At 40.1% G+C, this 18,618-nt stretch overlaps 1 protein-coding gene across 5 annotated transcripts in view; it reads left to right on the top strand.

Annotated features, from left to right (window-relative positions):
• Nucleotides 1–15,095, top strand: part of SNTB2 (syntrophin beta 2) — a 99,356-nt gene extending 84,261 nt beyond the window's left edge. The window contains exons 6-9 of one of the 5 annotated variants that reach the window (XM_082436083.1): nucleotides 6,447–6,631; nucleotides 7,960–8,268; nucleotides 10,676–10,947; nucleotides 12,747–15,095. In XM_082436083.1, coding sequence (XP_082292209.1) covers nucleotides 6,447–6,631; nucleotides 7,960–8,052 — 278 coding nt within the window. In that variant the 3' untranslated portion in view covers nucleotides 8,053–8,268; nucleotides 10,676–10,947; nucleotides 12,747–15,095. Of the gene's footprint in view, nucleotides 1–1,357; nucleotides 4,535–6,446; nucleotides 6,632–7,959; nucleotides 8,269–10,675 lie in introns of those variants that run through there. The other 4 variants (XM_082436082.1, XM_082436084.1, XM_082436085.1 and 1 more) reach the window with 4 other exon arrangements.
• The last annotated feature ends 3,523 nt before the right edge of the window (nucleotides 15,096–18,618 follow it).

Here is an 18,618-nt window from a genome sequence, read left to right on the forward strand (position 1 = left end):
AATGAGAGAGACCTGAACATCTAAAAAAGTTAATGGAAGGGATCTGACTTAGAGGGAGGTGTTGAAAATGCAAAAGGAAGAAGGAATAATCAACCTTGGGCAGTTTCTGGGATCTGGGATCCCAGTGGATGGGATCCAAAACACAGGTGGAGGGATTGGTCTTAGCCTGGAAGAGGGACAGAGGGGAGAGAGGAGGAACTGGGTGGAGATGTACACCCTTATCTTAGCTGTTGAAGTGGGCATTGCCTTTTATTCCTGAGTAATTTGTGCCAAAGACACCCCCGGCTTTTACTCCATCCCTAACACTAAGTGCAATTGCAGGCTACTTTTATGTTGTTTGAATTATTAAAATTGTATCATACTTGTATAACCTGAAAAACAATTTTTATTTTTTTGCCTCATGAACCATTGATTAGTCCCATACACCAAAACCGTCATTATAAAGAATTTTATAATATAATATTACTGAGAAGCTGGAAAAAATATTAGAATTTTAGTTTGAGGATTTCCTGGGAAGTCTAGGGCTGAAAATAATGGATTGTGCTGGGGCCCAAAGATTGGCCCTCTTTTCCCAATCCCAGTGTCTTATATTTACCCAATTAAATAAGGTCAGCATAATCATCTAGAATTGTACCCCCAAAACAGGTGTTAATGCTCTAGATCAGTAGTTCTCAACCCCAACTGCACAGTGAAATAGCCTGGAGAGCTTTTTAATAATATCGATACCTAAGGTCTACCTCCACAGATTTTATTTTATCTTTTTTTTTTAACATCTTTATTGGAGTATAATTGCTTTACAATGGTGTGTTAGTTTCTGCTTCCTCCATAGACTTTAATTCAGTAGGCTAGGGCATTAAAAGGTCCAAAGGTTTTTTGGAACTTTAATGGGTTGAGAACCGCTACTCTAGATTTTCAAATGAAAAACAGAATAGTTTATATTATTATTATTTGGGGGGGGGGGTACCAAATTACTTTATTTGAAGGAATGGTACTAAGGAAAGAACTTGTAGATGTTTTGGTACAACTTACAGAAAAGGTAAAGGTAACCCACACATGCATGCACTGCCTTGATGACCAGGGAAGTCATCCCCATGGCTACAGGAAGCCAGCCTAAGGCTTAGCTCTCATTATCACTGTTTCCCAGGGTGTGCTTGTCAAAGAGATACTCTGCCATGCCAGATTCGGGGGCCCCCATCTTGCACAAGTTGGTTACCTGGTCACCCAATTCTTTAATGGATTTCACCTCCTCATTCAGGTAATGAGTCTCAATGAAGTCACACAAATGGGGGTTATTTTTGTCAGTGGCCAGTTTGTGCAGTTCCAGTAGTGACGGATTCACACTTTTTTCCAAGTGTAGTGCACATTCCATTGCATTCAGCCCGTTCTCCCAGTCATCACGGTCTGGTTTCTTGATATCCTGAAGGAAGATTCCACCACCCCGTTGGTTCTGCAGCTTCATCAGTTTCTCAGCATGTTCCCTCTCCTCACGAGACTGGTGAAGAAAGTATTTGGCAGAGTTCTTCAAAGCCACATCATCGCAGTCAAAATAGTATGACACGGACAGGTGGACATAGGAGGCGTAGAGCTCCAGGTCGATCTGGAGGCTGATGGCGGCCTCCGAGCCCTAGTGGTAGTGCTGGCGCACCTGCGAGGGGCACGCGGTCGTCCTGGCGGGCGGCCGAAGAGAGGCGGCGGCGGGGACCTTGGGGCGGTCGGAGGGCGCTGTGAGGTGGTGGCGCGGGCTGGCTTGGAGCAGCCGGCCGGAGCAGGGACGAGTGCCAGGTTCCGTCCAAGCACTGTTGAAGCAGGAAACCGCGGCGACTCTCTGCGAAGACTGCGTCCAGAATCGTTTATATTATTAAGCAGTCAAAACTATGTATTAAAAATAAATGAGTGTGTACGACTCTGAATACACTAAAAACCATTGAGTTTTATACTTGAAATGGGTAAATTGTAGAGTATGTGAATTATGTGTCAATAAAGCTTTTTTTAAAAATACCATGTGACATTCTACATTTTGAGGGAGAAAAGGGAAAAAATTTAGTGAATTCAGTTTAATGAACATTTTAAATAGAATAGCTACTCACTATCCTCAAGTTGTCACAGACTCGTCAGGAAGCAAACAGGGAAATAAGTGTCAGGCGTGACAGTGACCCTTGTCATCTGTCCTGGGTTTCGGTGAGGTCCGTGGGGTCACCATGCAGCAGCCCCTTCATTTCTGACAGTCCTTGGGTGCGCTGTGACCTCACCAGTGGTCCTCCTGGGTCTTCTTCCAAGCAAGCTGGAACCTAGCCCTCCTCAGGGCTTAACTCCTGCAGTCTCCCTCTGTCTCCTCCTCTCCCTCTTCTGAACCTCCATCCTCTGCCTCCATCTGTTTCTAGGGTTCCCCTCAATGCCTCACTCAGTCTTCTGTGCCCCGGCTCTCCCAAGAGTCTGTTTATTTTATTTTAACTTCAAAAAAATTTATACAATTTTAAAAGTTTCTTTCCATTTACAATTATTACAAAATATTGGCTATATTCCCCATGTTGGACAGTACATCCTTGGACCCATCTTACACCCAGTAGTTTGTGCCTGCCACCCCGCGACCCCTATGTGGCCCCCCCACACCTCGGTAACCACTAGTTTGTTCTCTGTATCTGTGAGTCTGCTTCTTTTTTTGTTATATTCAGTAGTTTGTTGTATTTTTTAGATTCCACATATAAGTGATACCATACAGTTCAGTAAAGCTATTATTTAAAAAATTAATGGGTACAATAATTGAAACCTTAAAGGTGAAGTCAGAGAATTTTCAAGTGCAGCTTATTCATCATATAAGGTCTCATCAGTGAACTTTGTTTAGAATGCCTGAGCTTGGATGAGTACATGTGGGAAACTCGAGATTCCTGGTTTTATGTGGTTTTATAGGCCTTGCTCCTCTGCTGTCTCCCACCCCACCCCTGATCATCACTTTGTTCCTGATCCCTACCCCAGATTGTGGGTGGGTATTGAAGGTCTTGGGGTGAGAGGGATTAGAGAAGAGATGAGGTTGGCTGTTTTGCATATTATTTGGTAATAAATTTTTCCAGAAAACCCTGAAAGTTTATTATTTTCATTTTTAGATGAGTTTAAATTCATGATAACTAATGCTTGTGTACAGTACACACCCAACAAAGTACTTTTTATTAAACCTAACTGAAATAGTACCTCTATTAAGCCTTTTCCAATTCCCCAGAGTTTATCTACTTCCCCCTCCTCTGTTCTCCCACAGTATTTTGTCCATTTCTCTATTATAGCACTTACTTCATTCTGCTGTATCCATATTTCCTTTTCTTTCTCACTTGTCTAAACAGGAACCATCTTTTGTTCAGCTCTGTATCTCCCTGCACCTAACACAGTGTCTGACACATAATAAGTCCTCAAAACCATTTTTTTTCCTGTATAGATTGGTTGTGATTACCTGTCTGTCTTCTCTGCTGCCTTATGAGAGCAGAGAATTTTTTAAAAATATGAATAATGAATTAATGAACAAACAAACCAAAAAACTAAAACATAATTCACAATTCCACTGCGTTAGTCTTCATGTATGTTTTCAGATTATTCTGAGTCCAGGCTCATGAAGTTGCTTCCCTTATCTTCAGCTCTGCCCACCATCAATCCATGATGTACCCGACACAAGGAGCACACAGCGCCCACTTGTGAGTGCTGACTGTTTATCTCCCTCCCTTGATTACCTCAAAAACTGTAGTTTCTTCCTCTCTTTTAAACTTCAATATTTGATGTCCTATGATTGTCCTTGAATGCTGCTGTTGTATGTCTTTTAATATTTCTAATAACTACCCTGTCAATAAAATTAGTATATTAAATTTCTTACCATTGGGAATTGCCTGGTGGTCCAGTGGTTAGGACTCTGTGCTCCCACTGCAAGGGGCACGGGTTCGATCCCTGGTCTGGGAACTAAGATCGTGCATGACATGAGGCGCAGCCAAAAAACAAAATTTCTTAGCACTTCTTATCTCTAAATTGAGGTGGATAATGGATTTATAGCCCTCCAAAAGGATTTTAGTTGAATCAAGACATCAGGATGGGGACTTCCCTGGTGGCGCAGTGGTTAAGAATCCGCCTACCAATGCAGGGGACACGGGTTCGATCCCTGGCCCGGGAAGATCCCACATGCCGCAGAACAACTAAGCCCATGTGCCACAACTGCTGAGCCTGTGTGCCACAACTACTGAAGCCTGCGTGCCTAGAGCCCGTGCTCCGCAACAAGAGAAGCCACCGCAATGAGAAGCCCTCACACAGCAACAAAGAGTAGCCCCCACTCGCCACAACTAGTGAAAGCCCACGCGCAGCAGCAAAGACCCAACGCAGCCCAAAATAATAAATAAATAAATAAATTTATTTTTAAAAAAAGACATCAGGATGGTTATAATAAGCCACCTGGACCAGCTCAGAGCTTTGTTAGTGAGGCCCAGATTCTGTCCCATCAGAATAGGGCCACTTCTCATAGGTGCCTGCCCTTCACACACACACACACACACACACACACACACACACACACACATTTTCTCTCTCTCTCTCTCTCTCCCTCTCTCCCTCCCTCCCTCCCCCACCCACCTGCCCCCATTAAAATCAGAGTCAGAGGCTTATTTCTCTTTGGTTCATTACTCCTGAGACCCTCTGAGGGTGAGGCAATCACATTGCCTCAACTGTTTTATTACTATTCAGGGAGAAGCCATTTAACTAAGACTATTAGGCACAACATTTTTATGGCCAGTTCATATTCTCATTCAAAATTATCTGGTATTATAAGTTTTAGACAAACTGAGTTCTAAACCTAAGCCTACTCAGTATGACCTTTACTTCTCCTTTTCAAAGTTGAGGTAATCTTAAACAGTATTCTGTTTTTTTAAAGTAACACACACAGACACTGACATTTGCTTTGCTTTCCTTTCCTTTCCTTCCCTCCTGAGGGGAAACAATCCTAAGCAGAACATTTAAAAAATCTCTTATACAAAAAGCTTGTTGAGGACTAATGGCTTGCCTTTGCTGGCTGTGATGGCCAGATCTCGCTCCACTAGGGACACAGCTGCAGGCGGCAGAAATTCTCGCCCGCCTGCACTGGACCTTCTCCAGCCAGTGCTGTAAGGACTTGGGTGGACCTCATTCTTTGAGCTTTTCTTTTGTAGACTAGAACTGACCCCTCTCTTCTCATCAGACCTCAATACCCTACTAAGCTATAGCTTCAGGGATATTAATAGAATAAAATTCTCTTGAAAACTGTACCCGGGTTGCCTTGATTGGGATCTTTTTGTTCTTCTTCCAAACCCCTCAGCCAGTCATTTAGGGATTATTGCATTGGATTACTTCCACAGGTAGTTAATTTTATCCATGTCCCCGCCGACCAGGTTCCTTTTCTGAAGGTAATTAATATTCAAAGTTCACTGTTCAAAACTCTCCTATTTGAGTAGTGCTGAAAAGGGACACTGCCAATATTTGTTATTCCTTTTCCTTATTTCTTGAACATGCCAGCTGCCTTGACTAATTGAGTGTTTTTCATGTCCAGCGCAAGGATACATTGGTCTGAGTATGAGGACTTGCTTGTTTGGGAGCCATTCTTCCTGTTCACAGTGACCAAGCCTCGCTCGACTCTGGTCCTTTAGGTGATTGTAAACTCAGCTCTCAGAGGACTTTGTTAATTCCCATGTCGCAGAGGGCCTTTCACTTGTAGCCTCTGTACTGACAACAAAACTGCTCAAGCGTTAGTGAAACAGGGACTTCACCAGTCTTGACAGAAGACATTTGCCAGTCTTGATGATCGGTTTTTTTGGTCCCATCAATTCAGATATATCTTTTGAATTTTATCTTTGATAGGACTGACAGTGTGACTTCTCAAATACCAACCAATCCATGTTACTGCCCCTGAAAGGCGCCTCTGCTGTTTCTCCTTTGGTTGTTCCTCCTTCTTGCCCACTTGAAACCTTCTTCTTACTCCTCACTACCTATCAAGTGTGACCGTTTTTTAGGGCCTTTCTCAAGTCCCATCTCCAGGAAACCTTTCCTTGACTTTGGCCTTATTCAGTTTGGTGTTCAGTCATGTTCTATACCATCTACCTTAAGCAGTTAGGGATTTCATGTCTATGCCTATCGTTTGTGAGGTGTTGAGAGCAGGGACCATACCTCTTACTTCTCCAGCCTACTGTCAGCACAAGTATTCACTTGGTACTCACTGAATTGAACTGAATCAGATCAGATGTCAAGGAAAGTTATGGAAATTCTTCCTCATCTCAATCAAGATGTTGACTTGAGTGACCAAGACAAAACTCACTTCAGGATGTTCCAAATAGGTTAGGTATCACACATTCTCAAGAAGATTCTTTTCCCTTTTTAGAAGTCAGGAGAAGCCTTTATCACTTTCTAACTGAAGTAGTAACTTTATTAATGATGTTTTTTCTTGTCTTCAATAGGCTGCACATTAAATGGCCAAGAGGTAAGACTCACTGTCCACTATGAAAGTGGGTTCACTATCTCCAGGGAAAATGGAGGTTCCAGCAGCATATTGTACCGCTACCCCTTCGAAAGGCTGAAAATGTCTGCTGATGATGGCATCAGAAATCTGTATCTGGATTTTGGTGGTCCTGAGGGAGAACTGGTAAGTGTGTTTCTGAAAAACATGTTTATTCTAATAGGTATTCTCTTTCGTCCTTATTACTTCTTACCTCTTCTATAGAAAATTATGGGCTTACAGACTGATATTCCATTTGGAGCCAGGAAATTCTTCTTCAGTTTTCAAAGATGCATGGGTTTGGTTTTTGGGGTTTCATTGTTTTTTTTCTTTTTCCCAGATTAGGAAATCATTCCCTTTTTTAAAAGTTTTGTTTGAATTTTAGAAAGAAAAGATAGATAGCCGTTTTAAGAAACAGGCTTTTAACAAATATAAGATACAAAATACTAAACCTGGCAAACTTTAATAAATGAATTCTGTCCATTGATATTATCAGCAATTTGTTGGGATAAGAGTTAAAAGTAATAAAGCGACAGTTGCTACAGAAATTCTGCTGATCAGAAAAAAAAGATATGGAGATATGTACATACAGCCATCATCTTTTTTGACTTCCTTGTCCTTTAAAGGAAACATCGACAGGAATTCATGAGTCCCCTTGGAGAACTAGGGAAGTGTGTCAAGTGTACTTCAGAAATCAGAAATCATGATAAAGAAGTCAAAGTCATGCCTTTTCTCTCTTATCAGTATTGAGCCAGTAGTTCAAGTCTTGTCTTATACGTGAAATCTTATGTCCATTGACATAGTCACGATAGGTGTAAATTTGGAAAACAGAATCTTGAAATTTTAGAACTGAAACAGATCTTAGGGATAATGAAGTTCAAACTCCAAATGAGAAAACTGTGGCTAGAAATCTTATTTTAAATGATGAACCTTTAGGAAACTATGGATAGCCATGGACTTCAAAAGCCTGTTCATCTGGTGTCAGCTGTCCAAATTAGAGACCTGTGCTTAGAAAGGTATAACTAGCCCTCCCAACTAGCTTCAAGGGTTGTCATTCCCACCACAAACCGATAAGGGGTATCAAAAATCATACACATAGATGGTTACACTTCAGCTGAATTCACTGTGATTCCCCCTGGGAAATATACTTACAGTCAGTGGTTTCCATATAGGATATTCCTCTTTCCTTTACATCTTCCTACGTGGCATGGTGGAATCTAATACACCACCAATAGTGTCCTAATTGTGGATGTGAAATTTCACACTGGTGTTTAATTATGACATAGAATAACCTTACTTCAGAGTACACTTCCATTTGCGGCTCTAAGTTCCCAAGAGTTGCCATAAATCTGGCACATCCATTATCCAAGTTCTTTTTAAAAAGTAGAACATCGTGTCCAAATCTGTTTATTTTGCATGTTTGTTTATTAAAGCATCTGTATATAGCAGTGATAATTAATGTCCTTTCTCCACAGACCATGGACCTGCACTCCTGTCCGAAGCCGATAGTATTTGTGTTGCACACGTTCTTGTCGGCCAAAGTCACTCGCATGGGACTGCTTGTATGAGCAGCAAAAAAATCAGTAAAGAGCCTTGAATGTCACAAGAAGTATTTCCACCTCAAAAAAAAAAAAAAAAAAAGAAAAGCACAAAAAGAAAGCTCTTTGCTCTCTCCTCCAGCACAGTGCCTTGACAAGGACCTGCAAATCACTGCTGAACTGTAACCATGTTTAAAGAAGAGCTTGCCTTTTTCAAGCTACCTTGCCAGAAATTCTAGGACTCTAGTAAGCTCCAAAATAAGGCTGTTGATTTATTGTCTAGTTTCCTAATGTGGTTTCTAAGTAATTAGGTTTATTTCCCTTGATAAGAGGGGTGGCTCATTCTTTTTCTTTTTGGACATAATCAAACATCTAAGAGTTTCTTTTTTTTTCTTTTTCTTCTTCTTCCAATAGAATTTGTTTCAGGCTTAGCCTTGATCTTTTGCTAAGGACAACTATCTCTTACCAGGTGCTAGTTTGCAGCAGCCTGTGCTTCTTGGTCACTCCATATAGTTTATACATTTTGTTGGATTTTACTGTCCTCACTTACTCCTTCTACCCTAGGAAGTCCTTGAATTGCATCACCAAAGGGTTCTTCATCTGTCATGGCTCTCCCTGCATCCCACCCTGGCCATCACTTCCCACTGCATCACAAGCTTTGCCACTCATAAGTGCTAACTTTAAGACTTAGAACTTGCAAGATTTGATTTACCTTGCCTTCCACTCCCTTTCTAGTAGTGACCAACTTGAAAAACAAGTTGGAAACCACTGCTTTGAAAGAACAGTTTTGCTTGTTTTAGGATTTTCTGATTTTATCTTTGGTAGGAGCCAGGGGATAAGATTTATTTTAAAAGAAAATCCTCATTTTAGCCTAAGCCATTTTTTATTGCTTACCAAATGTGCCTTTGGTTAGGGTTAGTGGAGCTTTATTAGTTTGAATGACTGGATATCACTGCCATTCCAGGGAGATCATCTATCTAATTTTGAACAATAATTTTTGAGGTGGGTTTCCTTAGTATGGTATCTTTTTTAGTTGGCAGATCTCTTTAAGGAAGATAAATCCTGGAGAGCCAGCTTGTTTAAAGAGTACCCTTTGTCAGTGAAGCCAGCTCGCTGTTTAGCACAAACATCATGTCACATTGCTTTGAGCTGTGGGAGCCCATGCAGGATCCTGGCCCTGGCCCTCTCCCTCTGTGGCAGCAGAGTGGCATCCGTCAGCAACTCTAATTCAGTGCTGGCTCAGTGATGCATCCTACAGTGGGCAGGGTGATGAGACCATGAAACAGCTATCTGGGCTTTGCTAAGCATTGCCAGATATCATCAGTAGGACATAGCAGCAGTAAGATTGCTGATTTTGTGGTACTGGAGAACTCAGCTTCTTTTTCCTAATTATGAAGGAGTATATATCTGAAAACATTTAAAATAGTATAATAGCTATATAAAATGTCAAGTTTATCACAGTCCCCAGATCTGAAAGAAAAGGCAACACTGACTTTGATGTTCTCTCTGCTCTCTGAAGAAAGTTCTAGGAATAGTTCTTATTTACTAGAGTTATCAGGAATGCCATAAGAGGACATTAGCACTATGGAGGGTGGAGAAGGGTAGCAGTCCAAAGATGAAAAAGAAAAAAAAAAAAACAAAAACCCACAAATGTACTATTTGCAAAGCAAGAGCTATTTGGTTTGAGTGCAGACTGACCTATAGGTGGGACATATAAAAGAGCAGACTCATGAGCAGAGAGAGTTCTAGTTGGACATTGTAACCTCATTGTCTTCCCTCTGCCCCATAAATGAGTTCTTCCCCCAGCTCCAGTCCCCAAAGTCTGATCTACTTAAAACTGGAAATTGAAATCTAGACTAGAATATATCTTTTAAGAGCTTTTTTATGATTTGAAAATTCATAAATCTAAGTTTGGTTCCATCTGGGATACATTTGCAAATCAGAGAAGAAAGAAAATATCTTGAAGATCCAGCTGTGATTTCTGGAAGCAGAATCTCAACACACAATACCCTCAGATAAGGGAGCTTAGACACTTTTGGCAGTGAGAGTATTATTAATCTGAGAAGTCAAACAATGCAGTCACAGACTTTTGCAGCAAAGCCATTTGGTGAGGTTTTCTGTGTTAGTATGAAAGGCTAAGCCACTGAGAATATTTTCTGGGAGAACTTCTGAGCCACGGTGCTCGTTCCTTATATGAAAAAGATCTGTTAAAAGGTATGATTAAAATGTGGGCAGGAGAGGTAAGCATTGTGTGCATTTCGGCTCATTTTGCTCAAGCTTTAGCTGTCATAGCACCAAGATCCATAGGTTTCTAGTATCTTTTGAGTCTTGATGTGAAATGAAAGTGTATGGAGGGTTTCCTTTGACCACTAGCGCCCCAAGAGCAAGAGCCCTTCAGCTGCTTGTTTAACATACTTCAGCAGCTCTCCAATCATGGGTGACCAGGTTGTTCTTTAATTAAGTGTGTTTGTGGGATTTTCAAACCACAAATGTGCTTTTTATGAATGGGACAGCCTTGATAAATAAGTATTTTGTATTAAGACGCCAAAATGTGGCAAATTATTTTCAAGTGATAACTGAAGAGGGGCATTTTTGATATTTCACATCTTTTATAGAACAGCTGACTTTTCATTTCTTTTTCATTTTGAAATAGGAAAATTGTTGAGAATGTGGTGGGCTTCCATGTGTAGAGTGGAAAGGAGCTGCAGAGTAGTGCCCCCTCATTCCGATGGACACTCCTTGTGCCCTCGGGACCCGGGGCTTAGACGTCTTCTCCACATTCCACACAGATGCCTACGAGCAGCCAATTGGTGTGTGAAAATTCTTCCTCCTCATTCTCTAAAACGTCTCCGCTCCCTCTCCCCACCGAAAAAAAAAAAAAAAAGGAAAGGAAGAAAAGGCTCAATTATACTTTTTCTGGAAAAGGTGAGTCCTTTCCTGAAGTCTTCAAACAAATCTTACCTGGAAATTAGTATCTAATATTTTATATGAAGAAATACTTTAATGTATGTTTATACAGTATTTATTAGGTAGTTGTAACTATAAACTCAGCTACCTAGTAGAGTTTCAGATTAAATATTGGGACATGTACAGGAATCAAAAATATTACTTTAAATGTCATTCACCTATTTTAAAGCCATGTTTTAGCACTTCTTAGGCTAGCTAAAGTCTGATAGTGCTTGTTTTTATCATCTGTGCTCTCACAGAGTTTGTTATTGAAAATTATTGCATGCAGGAGGGATCAAATTATTTATTTCTTATATTTTTATAAGTGGAAAAATCTCTCTAACCAACAAATGATTAAAGGTGTTACTGATTATTTTCTTAATTTATCCTCCTAACAGAATGGTAACAAAGCTTTTTTCAGCCGATTAAATGCACTTAGCTAATAAACCAAAATTTACTCTTTAAAAAAAATTTAAACTGTGTGGAATCTGGACAAGACTATGTTTCTCCTAGAAAAAACACATTTCATTGTAAATGGTTTTGATGGACAAAAGTGTGTCCACTTTTGAGAAAAGGTTATATTGGATTTTTTAAATTTTGAGACAACCTCCAGGTCTCCTTGTTTAATTTATATCCATATTTTTAATTCAAATTATCTTGTAAGCTGCTATGCAAAATCTGTTAAAAGCCCTACTTACTCAAAGAGTTAAACATTTTTGAAGCTTTCAGGGAAGACCTGTAGACTTAAGCACTTTCTCTGCTTTTTTTGTATCTTAGACACTTATGCTGAATTATGTTCTTATTATTTTCACTGGTTATAAGCTATTGATTGTACATAATATTTAAACCATCCAAATATCCAGCATACATTTCCATGTCGCTGCCATCCACTGTTGATGCCATGAATGAAATGGCTGGTTAGAAAGCCAAAGGTCATTTTTTTTTCAATATCCAGTGAAGTAAAATGCCGGATCTCTTTGGTCTCAAAGCATGTTGAGATCTGCATATCTGCGTAAGGGAAAGAGACTTCTTTGGGATTCTGCTTAAACTTTAAGTTGAATTTGATTATAGTCATATTCATTTGTTTTATATATCTCTATCAGGTATATTACGTGCCAGGTGGTATTATATCCTACCTTGAGATTGGAAATCTCTTTCATTTAAATTTGAATTCTTATTGTGGCTTTTTTTTTTTTTCTCCATTAGATCAAAGTAGAGGAATCTGACATCTGCTACCATTCTCTCTGTGTCCCTATTTTAATTTTTTGGTAATCTAGAATTATTTTGTTATACATACTGTCTTTAAAAACTGACAGCAGCAGTCCCCCAACACCTGCCCACCTTTTTAAGCTATATATTTCACTGTGCTGGGCATAGAGACAATAAATGTGTGATGACAGACAATTCTAAAATAATTATGCTGTATATCAGGATTACGTGTTTTTGAGCAATATAGCTATTCCTATGGTATAAGGATATTCAGTGAAATTTATTTTACACTAGTAATAGACTACTTAAGTGGTTGATTTGAAACCCTTTCTCTAAAGCACACACATACACACATCTAGCAGATCAGTGATAATTTCAAGTTAAAGTAAGGTACAATTAATAGACACACAGAACACATCTGTCTCTTTTTGACACTAGTTAAACTGCCAACTGGAAGAATGGTTGTTATGTATTAACTTGAAAAATATTTTAACAAGATTTCTTCTTTTATAAACTTGATAAACGTGAGCTTAATTTCTTGTCACCTCTATTCTTCCTTTCCATTTTAGGTGACTGAACCAAAGCATATTCTGGTTTTAAAAGTGAATCTACATTTGATGTAATGCATAAATATGCCGTTTGTAAATGATTGCTTGCTCTCCAATGAACATTTGATTGTAGTCAACAAAAATCTACCAAATGAACTGTAATCCTTGAATTGCCACAAAATACATTGGTTGAAACTAAAAGGATATAACAGAGAAATGACACTTCATTTTATTGTAAGATTAGGTATTCTGGTAGATTTCTAACTTCTGAGTCCTATAAGTACTTTACTCAGTTTTGTAATAATCTTACCTCCCTGCCATTGACACAAATGCAAAAGTTTTTGAGTCCCTCTTTATCCTAGTCACATGTACACCTTTGGAACTTGATTATCACCTCTTCCAAAGTGATAGAAGTCTCTTATGAATAGACAAAAGGTTCTTTGGGACCCTAGAGAAATTTTTGAAACTGCAAACCTAGTTTATGATATATTAATTCATGGATTCTTTCATCTAATAAGCATTTATTAATGTACAGTTCTTCACAGGCACTCTGAAAGGTCCAAAAGAAAGTTCCTGCCCTCAAGTAGCACATAATCCATTACTTCTCAATCACACCATGCCATCTATTTATCAGTCAGAGGTTAAGTAATTAACCACCTCATATTCTTACCAAAGCATATCTGCAGTTCTGCTTATCTGGCAAACTGGAAAATGTTTAAAAGGATGCTCAGTCTTTGGTCCATGCCAGCATGAAAGAACTCCAAGCACATTTTAGTAGGTTGGTCTTTTCATCATGCATCATTTTTTAATTCATAATCAGGCTTTAGTTTGAGAAGGAGACTAGTGTAGAATATCCTTAGTAAGATAAATTACAACAACAACGACAAAAACTTAGTTCTATTGCTCAAAGTGGATCAGTGAGAAAGTCTTTTTAAAGAAAAGTTTCTTTTCACTGTAAGCAGAAAAGATAAATGTATATTTCATCTACCCACTTTATAGATTGTGCTGACCCAGTCATTTTCACATTTACAGCCTTTAAACATCTCATTTGCTGAAAGTCCTTACATGTGGTAGATGGACTGTTGCTCCATCTGAGAGATCAAAATAATGAAGATATTTAAAACTTAGCAAAATTCCACTTATTCTAGAACACTCGGACATTCAAACTCAGTAGAAAGGGCACCTTAAAAAAATAAGAGCAGTTGTGTGAATTTTTCCATATTTTCCTTCAGTAACAGTCCCTTTCTATCCAGCTTGCCTTCCATCTATCACTAGAGGCAGCCTTTCAGGCAACATCCTTTGTCATGCCCGGAAAGGCCCTGAGAGGTCAGTGATAGGAATGGCATAGGGAACACAGTCTCATGGGCTCCTTTCCCTTGGTTTTCAGCATCCTGGAGTTGTGCACACAAATTAGGTCATGCCTTCAATGTCTTGGTCTTTACTTTAAACCTACCCTTTGACATTCAGGTGCTAATGATTGTATACTATTGGAACCAGCACATAAGTATTGTCATGTTAAGTGTCTGTTCCTCCTAGGTTGGAAGAAGTGCTTTCCTTCTATCTCAGTCCTGTTCAGGTGGGTGTCAGTTACATTTTTTCACCTCTGTTTTGTGAATTAACAGAATTTGGAGGAGGAGAAATGATTTAAACTAAGTTTTGGGTTTGGCACAATCATCAATCTTGATGATACTCTTCACACCTTAAAGCAAGTCTGCCCTATCATAAGAACCCATTTCTGATTGTTTTTCTCTAGTTAGGACTCCAGTGTTATGTTTACAGTCTGTTGGGTGGATTCAGCGTGATAAGACCTGGGTGCCCAAAGAATCTGTTTCCCTTGTGGTACCAGACCCAAGGTCCTTTAGAAAATAATGTGGCAAACCACTACCTATAAAGGCCTGTTTTGGCTAATCTGTGCAAACTTTGATTATACCCTCTTGTATGTATTCTGTCCTACGCAACTCTCATTTTTTTAAGTATTAAGACTTAGAAAGCTAGGATGACACTTCTACAAAGAGTTAGAAGTATGTGATATTCTAGTGTTTTCCTTCCTTTTGGAACCCTGTATTTAAACAAGACTTCTTTTTTAAGTGTTGTTTAAAATTTAGGTCTCAAGTCTTCTGGCATCACCAGACTACCAAATCAAAACCCATGGCATAAAACAGGGCAGTATTTGTGTTCGTAATAATAAAAAAGCTTTATGTGTACTCTGTAAGTATAATGCATAGACAACACTTTCCCTTGAGTTGCACATCAACATAGAGCATTGTACATTACAATGAAATTTGCAACTTAAGGGTATTATATATATAAATACATATATACCTTTGTAACCTTTATACTGTAAATAAAAGAACTGCTTTTAGACTTGTATTTTTTTTTTCATTTTTTAATGTTAAAATACTTTGAAACTTACAGGAAAGGTTTAAGAACAGTACAAAGAACTCCTACATCCCTGTCACCCAAATATCCCAGTTGTTAACATTTTACATTTGTTCCATTACCCTCTCTTGTCTTTTTCTGCCATGATGCTCATCACCCTTAAATTCTCTAGTGTGTACTTTACAAACACAAGGACACTCTCCTGTATTGCCAACCTACAGCCCTCCCAATCAGGAAGTCAACTTTGGTACAACACTACCACCCATCCACAGACCCCATTTAAGTGCTGCCAATCGTCCCAACAATGTCTCCTTTTCCTTTCTGGCACAGGATCCTATCCAGCATCACATGTGTTTGGTTGTCACATCTTAGCCTCTTCTGGTGCCATTTTTAAACAGATTTAGGACAACTCCAAACTCTTAAAAACTTAGTTTCGGTGCAGTTCTACCACTGACCATCTGTGTGATGGGAGCTTAATTACTGGATCAATCTGAGCTTTATCAAACTTTGAGTCACACAGAGGAGGGGCAGGTGAGAAGTGGTTTCTCAAGAATCATGTTGGGAGATCAGTGCTCCATTTATTTCGGTATCAGTCACATTGTGTGACATCTCAGCAGAATTTTGCCCTGGCCCTACCTCTCCACAATGTTACTCACCTGAACCTTGTTTTTTATAAATTTATTTGTTTTATTTATTTATTTTTGGCTGCATTGGGTCTTCGTTGCCGCACGCGGGCTTTCTCTAGTTGCAGCGAGCGGGGGCTACTCTTCGTTGCGGTGCATGGGCTTCTCATTGCAGTGGCTTCTCTTGTTGCGGAGCACGGGCTCTGGGCACATGGGCTTCAGTAGTTGTGGCTCGCGGGCTCTAGAGCGCAGGCTCAGTAGTTGTGGCGCAAGGGCTTAGTTGCTCCATGGCATGTGGGATCTTCCTGGACCAGGGCTCAAACCCATGTCCCCTGCATTGGCAGGCAGATTCTTAACCACTGCGCCACCAGGGAAGCCCTGAGCCTTGTTTTTATTCCTCCTCCTCCACACTGTTCATGCCCCCAACCAAGAAGCTCCTTAACAAATTGCTCAGAATCTACTTCTTGGCATGAGCCCTAGAATGCTGGAGTTTGTATAGTCTGATTTTATGAGGTTGTATTGGCTAAGCAGAGTTGATTCACTGGTCCAAGCTTGGGTTTACAACAAGTGCCACATTCTCAGCATCAACAGAACCCAATATAGAAAAGTGCTGTGCAAGAAAGAACAAATGGGCAGCCACTATGGAGAACAGTGTGGAGGTTCCTTAAAAAACTTATAGATAAATTTACCATAAGATCCAGCAATTCCACTCCTGGGCACATATCCGGAAAAGATGAAAACTCTAATTCAAAAAGATACACGCACCCCAATGTTCATAGCAGCACTATTTACAATAGCCAAGACATGGAAGCAACCTAAATGTCCATCGACAGAGGAATGGATAAAGATGTGGTACATATATACAACAGAATATTACTCAGCCGTAAGAAAGAATGACATAATGCCATTTGCAGTAAAATGGATGGACCTAGAGATTATCATACTAAGCGAAGTAAGTCAGAAAGAGAAAGACAGATATGATACCACTTATATGTGGAACCTAAAAAAATGATACTAATGAACGTATGTACAAAAGAGAAACAGAGTCACAGACATAGAAAACAAACTTATGGTTACCAAAGGGGAAGGGGGGGGCAATAAATTAGGAGTTTTGGATTAATAGATACACAGTACTATATATAAAATAGATAAACAACAAAGACCTACTGCATAGCACAGGGAACTATATTCAATATCTTGTAATAACCTATAATGGAAAAGAATCTGGAAAAAAAAATATATCTGAATCACTTTGCTGTACACCTGAAACTATCACAACATTGTAAATCAACTTATTAAATTAAAAATAAAAATAAAAAGAGCAAATGGAATTGGGCATTTGCAAGTCAATGACTTTCTACCTAAAATGTGGGAGCTGAGAATCTGATTTCTGCTCTAGTGAAAAAGTTAGGACATGAAGTTATTGATCTGATTCAGAATCAAGCCTAAACGTGCTCCATGTGCCAGCCCACAAATAACTTAGATTTAGTGCCTTTATTCCCCCTTTCCCTCCTCCATTCACACCTCCATCCCCAGCAATGGCAACACCACTGCAGAACTGAGGTGTCCTCAGAGCCTGTTTTCAAGCTAGCATCCTAGAAGAAGGTCAACGACCAGTGATCAAGTGGGATGGGGAGGAGTTCTGGTTTCGTGTCATCAGAAGCGGCTGCTCAGGACAGAACTTCCTCTAGGAGGCGGGGCTTCCTCCCGGAAGCTCTGCCTTGTAAAGCAGTCAGTGTCTGGACAGCAGGCTCACGCAAGACAAGCTAAGCAAGAGGTCAGAGCAGAGTAGGCAGCACAAAGGGAAGATGAACACAGCCAGTGGATCTCAACCCCGCCAGCCCTTGCTATGGGCTGAACTGTATCCCACCAAAATTCATACATTGAGCCCTACCCTCAGCGCCTCAGAATGTATTTGGAAATAGAGCCTTTAAAGAGGTGATCCAGTTAAAATGATCCCATTAAGATGGATCCTAATCCAATCTGACTGGTGTCCTTATAAGAAGAGGAAATTTGGACAAAGAGATACCATGGCTCATGTGAACAGAGGAAAGACTCTGACACAGCAAAAGCGTGGCCATGTGCAAGCCTAGGAAAGAGGCCTCAGAAGAAACCAACCAACCCTGCTAGCACCTTGATCTTGAACTCCTAGCCTCCAGAACTGTGAGAAAATATATTTTTATTGTTTAAGCCACCCTGTGGTATCTTGTTATGGCAGCCCTAGAAGGCTAATACAAACCTCTCTAATTGTAGGGACTTTTCATTTTAATTCTGTCTTCCAGCTGGAACAGCCTATCAAATAAGTGGAGTTAATATGTTCTCAGTTGCTCTGTTTCACGTTTATCCACCAGTTAGGTCCCTCTCTTTTGTTTGCTTATTAATTCTTTAGTTAATTATTAGTTCTTCCAGCAGATATTGAGTATCTGTCTTGTGCCAGGCCCCTGGAAAAGCCCCAGCCCTGAGCTCTCAATGATGCAAAAGTATAGTGACTATAACATAACATCATTGGTGCCAGACATCAAATGAAAGCCTCCCCACTCAGCCATCAGTGTCTAAAAGAGCAGTGTTTCAGGGTAGAAGCTGAGAAGCCATGATTTGGAGGGTGTCTGCCTCCTCATCTCACCCAGACTCCTCAAAGGCCTTGTCCTGCCACTCCTGCCATTATCCTGACTCCAGTGTCCACAGGGATGCTCAGCACCCGGGCCTTTTGGTTCCTTGAACTCCCCATGTGTGATCATGGCCCCTTCGCTCCATCTTACCCATCCTCCAGCTCCCGTGGTAGCCCCTCGACTGTGTTATACCTGAAACAGAGCCATTTCCAAAATTAAAAACTGAAGCATCCCTCTCCAGTGTGTTCCCACTGTGACTATCCTTCAATCTTTGGAGTCCTC

Source organism: Balaenoptera physalus (assembly GCF_965194825.1).
Source record: "Balaenoptera physalus genome assembly, chromosome: 19".
NCBI lineage: Eukaryota > Metazoa > Chordata > Mammalia > Artiodactyla > Balaenopteridae > Balaenoptera > Balaenoptera physalus.